Source organism: Acanthopagrus latus, chromosome 12 (genome assembly GCF_904848185.1).
Source record: "Acanthopagrus latus isolate v.2019 chromosome 12, fAcaLat1.1, whole genome shotgun sequence".
Classification (NCBI taxonomy): domain Eukaryota; kingdom Metazoa; phylum Chordata; class Actinopteri; order Spariformes; family Sparidae; genus Acanthopagrus; species Acanthopagrus latus.
Genome location: NC_051050.1, coordinates 718,718 through 733,370, shown reverse-complemented (window position 1 = coordinate 733,370; position 14,653 = coordinate 718,718). Strand labels below are relative to the sequence as shown.

The 14,653-nt window shown below is 40.0% G+C and overlaps 2 protein-coding genes across 2 annotated transcripts in view; both read left to right on the top strand.

Moving 5' to 3' along the window:
* The first annotated feature begins 309 nt into the window (after positions 1-309).
* Positions 310-8,689, top strand: psmb10 (proteasome 20S subunit beta 10). Its single transcript, XM_037117231.1, has 8 exons — positions 310-1,585; positions 3,168-3,261; positions 3,459-3,556; positions 5,478-5,618; positions 5,825-5,940; positions 7,373-7,431; positions 7,789-7,940; positions 8,424-8,689. The coding sequence occupies exons 1-8, from the start codon at positions 1,521-1,523 to the stop codon at positions 8,533-8,535; spliced, it is 837 nt and encodes a 278-aa protein (XP_036973126.1). The 5' UTR covers positions 310-1,520; the 3' UTR covers positions 8,536-8,689.
* Positions 8,690-10,742: 2,053 nt separating this feature from the next.
* Positions 10,743-14,653, top strand: part of LOC119029469 (histone H3.3) — a 12,902-nt gene continuing 8,991 nt past the window's right edge. The window contains exons 1-3 of the mRNA XM_037116291.1: positions 10,743-10,897; positions 11,498-11,668; positions 12,483-12,604. Coding sequence (XP_036972186.1) covers positions 11,548-11,668; positions 12,483-12,604 — 243 coding nt within the window. The 5' untranslated portion in view covers positions 10,743-10,897; positions 11,498-11,547. The remainder of the gene's footprint in view (positions 10,898-11,497; positions 11,669-12,482; positions 12,605-14,653) is intronic.

Below are 14,653 nucleotides of genomic sequence, written 5' to 3'. Positions count from 1 at the left end.
ATATACACACACACACATATATATATATAACCGGACTAAAACTGCTTCAGGTTCTTCTTATACCAAAACCCATCAATTTATCCTATTGCTGTTATGTTGATTTTTGAGAAGAGGAACCTTCCCCCCTTTGAGCCTGTGGCCTCCACTTTAGGGCCCATAAGATCACAAGGGGTAATGAAGTAACCTTATTTTAAATGCAATAATCAATGTGAAATTTGAACCTTTCAAGTAAATTTTGCAAAGGCGGCAATGCTCAAAGCAACTCTAAGTGTTTCAGGTTGGAGCAGAAGTTCGTTCCCTCTATAAGACGGGACCATAGAATACAGAAAAGAATTGTTGAAAAAAGTAAAACTGCAATGTTAATTTCAAGCATTGGAAATAATTTATGGAGCCCCCTGAGGGTCATGGCAAGAATTCTTTCAGGACCATGTTTTGCATTCCCTTGTAATACTTTTGCATTACTTGTGACACTTTTTCCTTCCCTTCCCCCTGAGTTATGTTATTATGGATCCAACACCCACTTCTTCCGCCTCTCTTGTGGTCTTTTACTGCTCCTGGCTGTCAGCTGCCATCGGGCTGACAGTGCCAAAAAGACTTCCGTAAAGGACACACCTGTGCATCCATCCTCGCACGTAGCTCCTCTGGCAAGCCTCCTCTCTCCTCTTTTCTCTTCTCTAAGGAGACTCTGAACAAACTGTTATGTGGTTTTGATAACATTTTATTAAATGAGAATCAGATCTAACTGGATGTGAGAGTTCCTGTGGAGTCCTGTGCAGACTAAAGGCTGCTGCGAAACTGACAAGACCACCTGCTCTCACCTGCTTTCAGGCAAGGCGCATTCATCTCGAACAAGCCCACTGCAAACCCAGGCTAAAGGCTCAACCCACCTCCTTTACCCACTCATATGACTTTGTGGTACATCCCTATAAAATTCCTAAAAAACAAAAAAGAGCACCCTATAGTATTTATGCTTACACTTTTTATTTAATTATTTTTGCTGTTGTTTTTTATCCTGTACTATGCCAAGCCAACGGCAACAAAACTTTGTTCCGATCTGCACAGTAAGGTGTAAACTTGAAACTTGTTTGTTTTGACCTCTATGTGTCACCTGAGCAGACATTTTAGGCCTCCACAGTAACAAACTTTAATACACTGCAAGATATATCAGTGAACATGATTCAGCATTTAGTCGCTCACAACGCAAAAAAATATGTGGGTTTTCTCTCATGCATATCTCAGTAAAGTGGAATTTCTTCAGTCCTCTGACAGCGCCTCTGGGCTTTGTGGTTCAGAAAGTCACTGTTTCAAACCCAGGGGAAAAAAATATCTGGTCAGAGTAGATACTTTTTACAGTGGAGAGATGGAAGGCTTGGCTTGTGCTGAAGAAGTGAAAGTAAAAGCACAAACCCAGGAGAAGTGCTGACACGAAGCCTGACACGCTGACGACGCTTCCAACACTTCTGTTGAGCTCAGGATCAGCTCTCAGCTTCATCTTCAAGTCTTCTGTGTTCACACTGAACATGCTCCACAGTTCGAAGCCCTGTGAACTACAGACTGGAGGTTTCTGCTTCGAAAACAGCCGCAGGTAAATATTTCTATTGTCTGTTGTTACTGAGGCTAAAATGGAGGACAAGGAAATGCTGTAATGTTCAGATTCTGGGATGTGTTTCTCTGTCTTGCTCTCTACTGAGCTGATAAAGTTGAGTGATCAATCTTTGTGTCCTGTAGACACCTACATGTCACCACAGCTTTACTGTGAATCTGACTTCAGGTAAGTGTTTGTGTTACAGAGTGAGGTTAGGTCAGGGGTCAGCAACTTTTACTGCTCCCGTCCCTCGTCAAGAAAACTGTCTATAGCTACCACACATGACTGTATCTTATAATGAAGGAAAATCTAGAAAGTCTAGATTATTCTAGATCAGGGGTGTCAAACTGATCCAGTAAAGGGCCATGTGGCTGCAGGTTTTCATTCCAACCAAGCAAGAACACGCCTGATTTGGATCAGCCAACCAATCAGCCAACCAAGCAAGAACACACCTGATTTGGATCAGGTGTGTTCTTGCTTGGTTGGAATGAAAACCTGCAGCCACATGGCCCTTTACTGGATCAGTTTGACACCCCTGTTCTAGATCAAGCCTCTTTTGATAATGAATGAAACACAGAGGCAGCCTAGATTTACAAGTCTTTCGTCTTTTTACCCTCAGCCACATACAACAATCAACCCTTGGGCTTGAGCATAACAACACAATAATCTTAACTCAAGTTCATTCAATTAATCATTTCAGTGCAGTTGCTTGTACAGATACAACTCTGTGTGTAGGCTTCGCATTTTTTACTTTTGAAGTATATAAGAAGCACTGTAGGCCTAAAATAGTGACGATAAAATAAAACAAGATATATATATAAAAAATATAATATGCTAATATAAGAAACTGCCAAAACAAATCAGTTAAATCAATATAACGACAAGTTACAGTAGCACAATTATTGGGAATTACAGTAAAGTCCTGGGTAATTAAGGAGTAAAAGTAGAGCCGAAGATATTAGTTAGGTAGTAACATAGGAATTCAACTATTCAAGATTATTATGTTGAATTCAAGGAATTCAAGATAATAACTTTGGGATGCTGAGTATGTATCTATTGCATACATGTTTTATTTCCATCCACACACACAAACAGTCATCTGTCACCATTGGACATTGGATATCAACTGTACAGTATCATCATGAAATTGAAATGACAAATACTACAAGATGATTTGTCACACTCATAGTATTTGGCTGTATTGTGGAAACCGGCTGATGCATTAAATTTTCTCCGGGAACAATGTTGACATGCTCATCCTTTAAATATGAGACCTCACCACGAGCACGATGGTTAAAAATTGCTCAACAACAGCTTATATTTTGTGTTAGCTTCATACCTGTAACAGACTCTAACAGACTCTGCATTCATTTTAGTCTGTTATTGCCAAATAGATTAGTTAGTTTAGGTCAGTTTTTCCATGCATCACTAAAGCACCAAAATCTGACAACTTTATTTTGTGTGAATATAGTGTAACCCCTTTACTGGGCAGTACACAGAATAGTTATGGGATGTTGGCAGGACAGTAAGAGACAGGGCACTCATTTTCTCTGCCTGTTGGTTTCATCTTCATCATCTCCAGGAATGCAGTGTTGGAGTCCAGTTTGTCAGAGCTTGGCTACAAAGCCCCCGGTGCCAGAAAGACAGGGACCACCATTGCTGGGATTGTTTACAAGGTGAGTGTCTGCCTTCACTGTTATGACTGAGAGACACATACAGACTTGACAAAATCCAAAAAGGTACATGACAGTTAACTACCTAGCTTCCTGGCTGCCATGCGTGTCTGTAATAAACCAGGAAGTTGTTGTAGTGTTCAGGAAGTGAACGGGCTGACATCAGCCAGGTGTGATGTGAATTCCTGTCCCTCTGTCAGGATGGTGTGATCTTGGGAGCAGACACCAGAGCTACAGACGACATGGTGGTGGCTGACAAAAACTGCATGAAGATTCATTACATCGCACCAAAGATCTAGTGAGTAAAACCCGAGTTCCACAGAGTTCCCTGACTTTGTCCTCGCCCATTATTTTCTCTGTCACTCAAAGTATTCAATATGGACTTTGTATCAGACAGAATTTAATTTTTTTCATAGATTGGTTCAAGGTGTTTTTAGTACATATACTAGTAAGGTGCCCGTTCAAAACATGCTGTTCGGGGGCGCTGCTTAGCTCGATTGGTAGCACGCAACCCATGTGCTGAGGCTCTGAAGCGGACCTGGTTTTGACTCCCGGCCCGGGTCCCTGTGCTGCGTGTCACTCCCCCTCTCTAACCCTGTTTCCTGTCACACTCTTCAGCTATCCTGTCAATAAAGCCAGAAAAGGAAAGAAAGAAAGAAAGAAAGAAAGAAAGAAAGAAATGGGCGGCTGTAGCTCAGCGGGTAGAGCGGGTCAACTGGTGATCGGAAGGTCACTGGTTCAAATCCCAGCTCCGGGCAGTGCTGAGCTGCATGTCGAAGTGTCCTTGAGCGAGACACTGAACCCCACATTGCTCACTAGTGAGGGAGCTGGCGACTTATCCAGGGAGTACCCTGCCCTCGCCCTGAGACAAGGCTGGGATTGGCTCCAGCAGCAACACCCCGCAACCCCGTGGAAAGGGATTAGCGGTTCGGACAATGACATGACATGACAATAAATAAATAAACATGCTGTTTGGCACAGATTATCTGGGAATGTGAGATCTAGTCAGAATCCTCCTAAACTGCTCACAGAGTCATATGGGCCGCCCAAGCCCCCAGAAAAAGCGCCAGGCAGTGCAGATCATTTCTGTAACGGCCAAACCGTTTAATTACAGAATATATATTACATGATATTATACCAATGTAAACACAACTATGTGATTTCAATCATATTAATAATGGCCCTTGTACCCTTATAGCTCTCAACAAGGTGGCAAATGATGCAGGTGTGTACATGTGTGGGACTCTTTATGTGTTGTGCGTAGCTGACATCCTATTAGACGCTCAAACAAAGAACATGTTAGATATTTGTTTACCTCGTTGCCTGATTGCAATCAAAATACATTTATTTATTCATTAAATTTTTGGCCTATTCTGGCCTTATTGATAGGAAAGCTGAAGAGTGTGACAGGAAACAGGGTAAGAGAGAGGGAGTGACATGCAGCAAAGGGACCCTCGCCAGAAGTCAAACCCGGGTCCGCTGCAGAGCCTCGGCACATGGGTCCCGCACGCTACCAACCAAGCTAAGCGGCGCCATTTCAAAATATATTCATAATCATCACCAGTCTTTTTCTGCACTGAATTACAGGTCACTTTTTATATCAGCCAGTTGATTTGCAAGTCACATTAAAATGGACAAGTGTCTGCAACTACTGGAATATGAGAGACAGAAGCTGGAAAAGCAAGATAGGTCTGTTGTTCTGTAGCAGAGTGTTACTTTTGGTGTCCCCCTTCAGGACTGAATTTTTATTCATATAAAGAGTGAACAAAGTCTTTTAGAGGTTTTATAGTGTTTTTTTAATTTATAAGCTTATGAAACAGTAATGTTAGTATGACAGCAAGATAAGTTAACAAGATCATTGTGATCGAACTTTATGAAGCAAAGTGATGATGACCACGGTCTGTTTAGCCATCATTGTCAAAACCTGGAATTGTAACAGCTGATCCCACACAGAGTTGAGAGCGTCTACCCATTATTCAGCTGTAGATGTTTATTTACTAGGTGTTTATATTTCTTTGAGTTTTTATGCTTTTTATATATTTTTATACTCATATTTGTGGCTTAGAGTAGTGCTCCTTACTTTATTGTTGTATTCTGTGCAATGACAATAAAAGCTTTCTATTCTATTCTACTCTAAGACCAAGCAAAAATATAAAAAAAAATGTATTATACTATATATAAAAATTATTATACTTGATAAACTCCTGTATGTTCTCTAGCTGCTGTGGGGCTGGTGTGGCTGCAGATGCAGAGATCACCACACAGATCATGGCATCCAACGTTGAACTCCACACCCTCAATACTGGGCGACCCCCCCTTGTTGCCATGGTAACCCGACAGCTGAAACAGATGCTATTCAGGTGAGGGTAACAGAGGATATAAACCCAAAATCACTCATGGTCTCATGTTAATCAAATCTTAATTTTCACGTCTCCTAAATCCATTGTTTCCCAACGGTTTCTTTGTTCATGAACATCTACACATATCCAGGCTGGATTCTTCCATAACCTGCACTCTGAATGAGAGAATGCAGGATTTTGTAGTGATGTGTGTCTGGTTTTTCCAGGTACCAGGGTCATGTGGGTTCATCTCTGATTGTTGGAGGAGTTGATGCAACTGGAGCTCATTTGTATAGTGTTTACCCACATGGCTCATATGACAAACTGCCTTTCCTCACCATGGGTATGTATAAATGTTTTTAAATGTACAGTATCATTTCCTATGTGGTGACCAGCAGGAACAGAACCATGGTAAAATAGTAGGGGTGTCTAAATGAGAGACCTCTCGCAGATTTTTTTAAGTGTGTTTCCCACAATTCTAGACAACAGAGATGTCAGGCTCGGACAAGGAGAGAGGACTCAGATGCAGAATGGCAAAAGTAATGTCAGGTTTTATTGACTGATTGCAACTCTTCAGCAAGAATGACAAAGCAAAAGGCTATGAACTGCTATGAGACAAACGGAACGCACAAACATAAAACACAAAGAACGAAAAGTGTTCCCAAAGGAGGAATCCTACTCTGAGCTAAAATCTTATAGCTATGAAACTTGATCAGAAGAACAAAATCACGCCGAAGAGGTCAGCACACAGGCTATGAAACTTTCTACTCTAAACACTGTAAAAGGTACAACAGAAAACGCTCCACAAGGAGGAAAACAAAAGACTATCAAACATTGATAATGTAATTCAAAACTCTAACCAGAAAAATTACAAATCAAATTCATTCTGCAAGAGAGGAACAATACAGAAAATAAAACTTGAAAATACTTAATTTGTGGCAAAGGCAAGACTGTGATACAGGGCTTCAGTACACGACAGAGGACAAAATACTTTGGTGATGCAGACAGGGGAAGACAAGGACTTTATACACATGTGGGAGGGGAACACAGGTGAAAACAATCAAGGATTAGGGATGACATCAGACCAGGGACACAAGAGGAAGGGCAAGTGAACTGAAACGAGAGGAGAGTTACTTTTCAAAATAAAACATGAAATTCACAAGACAAAAACCCAAGACAGGACGCCCCTCACCGCGATGTGACAAGAGGAGAGAAACATAGATACATCTACAGAGATAAATGACCCCGAAATGCAACAGAGATGCTCAGCAGAGAAACTATAAGAAACAACACTTGGAGCTTGGCGAACTCAGTCTCACTCATCCATACACCATTTCATTTCAACTGAAGGCTCATTTGGATCAATTTTTTGAATTTCAAATGTAAAATGTGACACACTTAGTATTTATGTACAGAAATGAATGTACAGATGCAAATTAAAACATAAATATCCATTCCTTACACAAGCTACACTACACACCTACACTTATGTTTAATGTTATTTTGGTGCATTTAATGGCATATTGTTTTATTCTTTGAGCCTTTATTTATTTCTGAATTTTTTTTTGTTTTGCCAGTTTCTGTTCTCCATAGGGGCAGATGTTTGAATGGTGAAACTTTTTCTTAGTTGAAGTTTCAAGGTAGTTATTTCTACCATAGAAATACAGCTGCAGTCTCTCTCAGGACCATGCTTTAAAACACAACCAAACATTGGACAGAATACAAAAAAATGGAGATGCAAAATGTTTAAGAATAACATTTGCTTCCGGTTTCAGGCTCTGGAGCTGCAGCTGCTGTCTCTGTATTTGAGGACAGATTCAGACCAAACATGGAGGTGAGACTGATTCATTTCCTTTAATGGAAGGTGAAATGAAAAACCTGCTACTTATACGAGGACACAGAAAAATGTTGAAGTGATATAAACCCTTTTACTTACCAAAAATGTTTTTTGTCATCAAACATAATTGTTAGATGACTGCAGATAAACTGTATAGAGAAAAGAGAAAATTAATCTATACACCATAATATCATTTGTTTTGCCTTCCAACATAACCAGCAGAGGATGGATTGCATCTTGTTGTGTTGTTACTTACCGTAGTTTTAAGTAGTCCTGCGCTCTTCTATCTCTGTCTCTTCTAATGAGCTGCCTAAGAAACATTCTGTTTTTCTCCTCCTGCTGTCTTATTTTCAGCTGAAAGAGGCAAAGCAACTTGTACAAGATGCTATTGCTGCAGGGATATTCTGTGACCTGGGTTCGGGCAGCAACGTGGACTTGTGTGTTATTACAGCAGCTGGAGTGGAGTACCTGCGAGGCTACGACAAGCCTACGACAAAGGGAAAAAGGTGAGCCATTAAATGGGTATCTTTGAGGAGATTTATCAGATTTGTCCTGTCCACAATTCCATTTAAGTATCATCTCAATGTCATTTTGATATTTTTTTTTTTAGATATATGGCATGATGAATTCAAAATGGCAGAGAGAAAAGGAGATGCACCAAGATCCTCTTGAGTGACTAATATATCTTTATGTTTCTGAAAACCAAACAGATTAAATACATTAGAATTAGAAAAGCGTAGCGAAAGCTTTACGTGTGGACAGGGCCTTAGAGAGTGCTCACTAAATACTATATATGTTTGAGATCATCATTACCTCAGATCATCATTACCTCATTAATGTTGTGAATGTTAGAATTCTGAATTCAAATCTCTAACCCTCTCTAAAACTACAAAGTGCCCTTTTGAGAGTAGAAAGAATTGAATGTGACTCTTCATAATTTTGTTAAGTAAAACAAATAAGATTTTTCTCCTTGTCTGTCTTTTTCTCAGAGAGGGACAGTACAGGTATAAACCTGGCACCACAGCTGTCCTGACCAAATCCGTGACCCTGCTCTCTCTGGATGTGGTTGATGAATCTGTTCAGATCATGGATACTGAGTAAAATACAATCAAATGCTACAGCTGGAATAAAAAACATGTTGTAATGCATTAGTGTATTCAAGGAAAAGAATGACAGGATTAGGAACCAATACTTTGCTGGTGGATTGACTGTCAATGAAGTACTATCGTAATAAAGGCTTGTGTTTGTTAGATGATCAGTGCCTGCAAGTTTTTTGGTGACTGCATCTGAGGGGCCGAAACACTTTGGCTTTACTGCAGCTTTCATTTTTCTGTCTACTTGGTTCTAAAACATGTCTTCCCAAAGTATGACACATATATGTGTGTAGTTTGGATGTTGTTTTGCATGTTCCAGATACTCAGATAACAATTTCCACTACATTGTACTGATAATAATTGTATGAAACAAATACAAAGTCTTCCTCTTAAACAGTATAAACGTTAATCAATCTAAAATCACACACACACACACACACACACACACACACACACACACACACACACACACACACACACACACTGCTACATTTAGACTTAAACGACTTTATCAATCCTTTTGGGAGGTTCCCTCAGGGAAATTGAAGCTCCATGTCACACACAGCACTGTTACACACATATACAGGATCAAGAAAGAATAAGCACCAAAGTACCTGACACCCATATAAAGATATAAAATAAATATAATATACTATACATAGACATATGTATATGATAAATATAACAGGTATATACTGTGAAAGATGGGGATATTACATGTGTTATTAAGGTTAAATATAAATCTTCATACATACATATTCATACATACATACATATATATGAATATGCATGTATATACAGTCATGGAAAAAATTATTAGACCACCCTTGTTTTCTTCAATTTCTTGTTCATTTTAATACCTGGTACCAGTAAAGGTATAATACAATGAACACGACAAAAAATGCAGCTGATCACATAATACTTTATGTCCTATTTGACATTCTTAATCTTAATTGTATTCCCAGGGTATATAAGAGGCCATTTCATGTCATAAGCAGCACTGCACATGCAAAGGCTTAGAGTGGTTTCCTGCTTACATTCAAGCCATAGCACAACTCAGAAGTTGTCAGCTCTCACATAATGCCTAAAACAAAAGAATTATGTGAAGCCACAAAGGCAGCCATCTTGGCACTGCTGGAAATTGGCATGAGTGAGAGACAGGTAGCAAAAAAACTAAAGATCTCCAAGACAGCTGTTCATTACAACAAGAAAAAACAAGCCGAACACGGCACTACCAAATTGCTACCTGGCCGCGGCAGGAAACGTCTCTCTACCCCACGAGATGACCGTGCACTCGTCCGTTCCTGTGTCAGGAATCGTCGTCAGACCTCCAGGGACCTTCAAAATGAGTGGGCACTGTCGAGAAATGTGACTTGTTCGGCAAGGACAGTTCGAAACCGACTTGTTGAAGCTGGTCTGAAGTCACACAGAGCACGGAAGAAGCCCTTCATCAACGAAAGGCACAGGAAGGCCCGGTTACTCTTTGCTAGGGATCACAAGGATTGGACTGTTGATGATTGGGCTAAGGTTCTCTTCAGTGATGAATCCAATTTTGAGTTGATGCCCACTCCAGCTAACGTACAGAAGCTGGAGAGAGCACGAAATTTGTTTGAATTTGTGCAACAGGAATGGGCTGCTGTGACAGCAGAACAATGTCAGAAGCTGGTGGAGAGCATGCCAAGACGCATGGCTTCAGTCATCAAAAACAATGGTTACGCAATCAAGTACTAACTCCTGTGTGTATCATGTGTTTAAAGCAAACAGAAAAGAAAACATGGAATGCTTAAAAGCAGTGTTTTTGGCAGTACAGTGCCATAGCTATTGATGTAAGAACTTAAGTGATTTTGGTTACTATCAAGAAAACCATGGAAAATGGCTAGATATCAGCTCTTAAATTAAACTCTTACGAGCTATTTTTGTTGTTATCATTATATTTGTCCAAACAAATGTACCTTTAGTTGAACCAGGCATTAAAATGAACAAGAAATTGAAGAAAACAAGGGTGGTCTAATAATTTTTTCCATGACTGTATATATATATATATATATATATATATATATATATATATATATATATATATATATATATATACGTTCATATAAAATGAGTTTTGCTTGGAATTGTTTTACAGAACATCCAAACTATCCGGACGGCTGACATTCCCGTCCGTCTAGATTGTTTGGATGTTTCTAACCAAACGCTCCCTAAGAGCTTGGCCCGCCCAGTTGTTCCAAGCTGATTGGTTGAGCAGATGTTGGGGCGTCGTTTGAATTTCACTTGCTGCTGCTGTTTAGTGTGGAGACTGTACGGCGGAGGTCGACGACTTCATTCATTTGTGTTAAACACTGGATATTTGTTCAACTTAACAGGTACGTTTACAGGTCCTTTTTGGGTAAGAAAACCTATAAAAAGAACAACTTATTTTGAAGCTGTAAAAGTAAAACACCTCTGTTAAAGCGACCAAGGACCTAACGTGAAGAACGAGGTAACTTAGAGCAGTGACGCCGCTGCAGCCGTGCTCCTGGGAGATAGACCGTTAGAGTTTACCGTCCGTCCTCTCAGCAGCATGAACACACATGAATTTTAATGTTTAACCTATTGTCTCGCAGTGGGTTGCATCTTCACAGGTATTTTCGTGATCTCTCAAATGTCTACTGTGTCTCCAAGGTACCACTATCACTAACTAAGGCCACACTCTCTGACTTCATATGTTGTGTTCAGTTTTAGGAATTAGATTATGTAAAGAAGACTGAAACTGCTGATATAAGTTTTTATTGTGCATCAGTAAATAGATATACAGAATATTCCGTTAATTATCCAGTATATAACGTACCTGAAGTTGATATCTCTCCTTTTAATTGGTTGTGCCTTGTAGAATTATAGAAAATGATAAATAAATATTTTAAAGAGATGGCTGGAAGATTTATATTTAGACTGAATAACACATGTAATGTCCCCATCTTTCACAGTTGAACCTTGGCTGCAGTATTATTCATCTTCCTGACCTGTCAGTTGGAGGATGCGTCGTAGCACGGGTGCAGACCGCAGGAAGGGCAAACCTCCTCAACGTCGCCCTCCACAGCCGGCCCCAGGGACCTCTAGGCTCACACCCCAGAAGACAAGACTGAGCGGAGTTTCAAGTGAGAACGGCCCTCTGCCAGATTCCACTGGGCACGTCTGCACCCCATTGGCTGTCACAGCCGGAATTTGACCACCTTAAACGTAGCCAGTGGGATATGAAGCCAGGTGGAGGACCGATCAAAACTGCATAGCACACACGGTCACAGAGACGTGTCCAGTGGAATCAAGGTTTCAAGTAGAGGGGTTGTCATAGCTGGTTAGGTTAGGTTGCTGAAATATACCTATATCACTATAAACTCAAACACTGCACTCCATAGGTTGACGCACTGACTTGCACACAGGTGTCATCATGAAGCATAGGACTGCTAATACTTGTGTCACAATTCTTTGATCAACCCTCACTGTCGCGGTGTGAATAACAAATAAATAAATCTTACTTCGTTGACACTTGTACCACAGAGAATTTTGTGAAGGGTAGAGGTGGAGTAGAGAAAATCTAAGAGAAGTGGCAGATTACATTCAACGAGACATTGCATCTCAGGTTGTTTGTCCAGCTGACAAATCTGCAGGTTGGCAAGTGTCTCACCTTACCATCCATTGGCAAATAGACCAAAAAATGTTGGACACTGCTGACATTTTAGCAAATGATCTAATACAGTCAAAGAAGTAAGTCACTGCTTCAAATCATTTAAAAATGTTCATATTCCAACTAAAACTCATATATCACACCTGTGCGAAAGAATGTCCATGTGGTATTGTATAGTGATAGAGTATTTGGCCTCTTTGTCAGTTAGTGTCCTTATTCCTTGAGAGGAAATCTGACCTGTCCTTCCATCACAACAACCAGTCGAACACTGTGTATCTGTTTTCCAGAGGAGCCCCTTGCATCTCCCCGGAAGAGAAGGTTTAGACCAGGAACCAAGGCCTTAATGGAGATCCGCAAGTTCCAGAAGAGCACAGATCTTCTGATCAGCAAAGCGCCCTTCTCTCGTGTGGTGAGTCAAACATCAACAAACTATGAGGAAAATATGACAGCGGCACATATATGTCTGCACCCTCTTTCACACATGCTGCTGCATATCTGTCGATTGTTGATTAAGATCAACAATAATTTAATGACACATTTAATGACTCTTATACCACTTTTTTATACCAAAATTAGCATTTATATACAGTTTTTAACTGCTGGTGAACCTGTTTAAAAAAAGTCTTTCTGTTATTTTTTTTTTTGCTCCACATGTGTCAAGTTTGGAAAAACAGGGAACTGTAAAGAGGAGCAAATCATAAGACTAATGAGACTACATGCAGAAGATGTTAAAACCTAAAATCTAATCTTAATCAATGTTAAGCAACATCCTGAATTAGACAAGTCATTTTTTCTGGCGCTGATAATGGAAGAAACTCAGGCGTGAGATATCACGCTTCTTTCACATCTCTTGAGAGAGTTGCACATGCACAGTACCAAAATAGCAACTGATAAGGCTTGAGAACTTTGAGTTTGAGAGACTAAACACCTTTACATCAGTCTCTCAATGTTTGAGTGTAGCTTTGACAGAGAAGTATAGAAATGTATCAGCAAGCCGGCCACATTAACTTCAACACTTGTCATAGCATCGTACCTGACAAGGGAGGAAAAGTAGCGTGGCCAGCTGTTTTCATCACAGCCAATCAGGGCTGAAGCCAGTAGACACCCATGACTACTTAAAAGTCTTTGCTGATTTTACACATTCACATTTAAGACAAAAGCTAGATGTTTGCTTATGTAAGTGGATTTGCGAATGCTTGAGCCATATATCGTTGCAATTAGATGGCTCTCCTTCTCTCTCTCTCTCTCTCTCACACACAGACACACACACACAGTGCTTCTCAACATACAGATTCAAATTGATGCACATTTTGGCCCCACGGCAAAAAGTGTCAAATTATAGTCCTAATAATTGCATGAATGCTTGAAGTATAGACGTATCGCATTGCAAATAGCAAATGCATGGATTAAAGCAAAAATCTTTTGACTGAAATGTTTTTTCGAGGTGTAGCCAAGTCATATTCCCAATATGTGATTTGTCACACTTAAAATGTTTTTTGTCTTTTCAATGTAATTTTCAATCTGTGAAATCAAATTGTGCCTTTTTTTTTACCAAGCTTCTCTCAAGTTTTACTCTTTCAAAGAATCAACCATCTACAGAACTTTTCAGTACGCTATTTTTCTACTTCTTCTTCTCATCATCATTATCGTTAGATATTATTATTGATAATAACATTGTTTAAAGTGAGCCTCTTATCGTTTAATAGAAAAATACATCATACAAACAGCAACTTTTTCTTGTCAGTCTGATGGCAAAGTATCACCTTTCTGTCATCACTAACATACTGTTAATAATCAAAGACACTTTGAGGCTTTACATGTTCTATGTTATAATACAAGATTTCAGCATTGAGCTACAATCGGGAAACATTCATGATTTTGTACAGTCAAACTAACCAAAAACTTCTTATTGATCATCATTATAAAGTTTCAGGGCGTTCCTGTAACCATGGTAACTTGCAGTGCCAGAGGGGCGGGAGAGACGCTGAATGACACCGTTTACACAGATACACTCCAGACAAAGTCCAGACTATAGCTGTTATTTAACACATGTAGCACGCAACAGGAGACTCTCCATGTCAGACAAGTTCTCACGTGTTGACTAAACTCAAACTAATTGAAAATGTAGCAGCTTGACAAGTCCTTGCTAGCTAAGCAGCTAAACTTTAGCTCTGCTCCGTGTTTAGATCCCGCCCTGTGTTGGTCACTACACTGTCATTGGTCAGCTGTGCACACGCTGTTAACGATACCATTGGCTGTAGAGTGTTACAATCTGTCAATAAAAATCAGCCAACATTTGTTCTCCTACGATCTACATCAATCTCACAAGTCGCCTCTGAGAAATTTGAATGACGGAAATCCGTAGTAGCGATGGAGAACTTTAATCCATGCAGACGGCGCTGCTTGCCTCACACACACACACACACACACACTATTAGCAGACGGCGCTGCTTCTCTC

Coding starts and splice junctions, on each gene's coding strand:
- psmb10 (XM_037117231.1), top strand. CDS start 1,521: ATGCTCCACAGTTCGAAGCCCTGTGAACTACAGACTGGAGGTTTCTGC. Junction 1,586..3,167: donor TGCTTCGAAAACAGCCGCAG/GTAAATATTTCT, acceptor CATCATCTCCAG/GAATGCAGTGTTGGAGTCCA. Junction 5,941..7,372: donor ACTGCCTTTCCTCACCATGG/GTATGTATAAAT, acceptor TTCCGGTTTCAG/GCTCTGGAGCTGCAGCTGCT.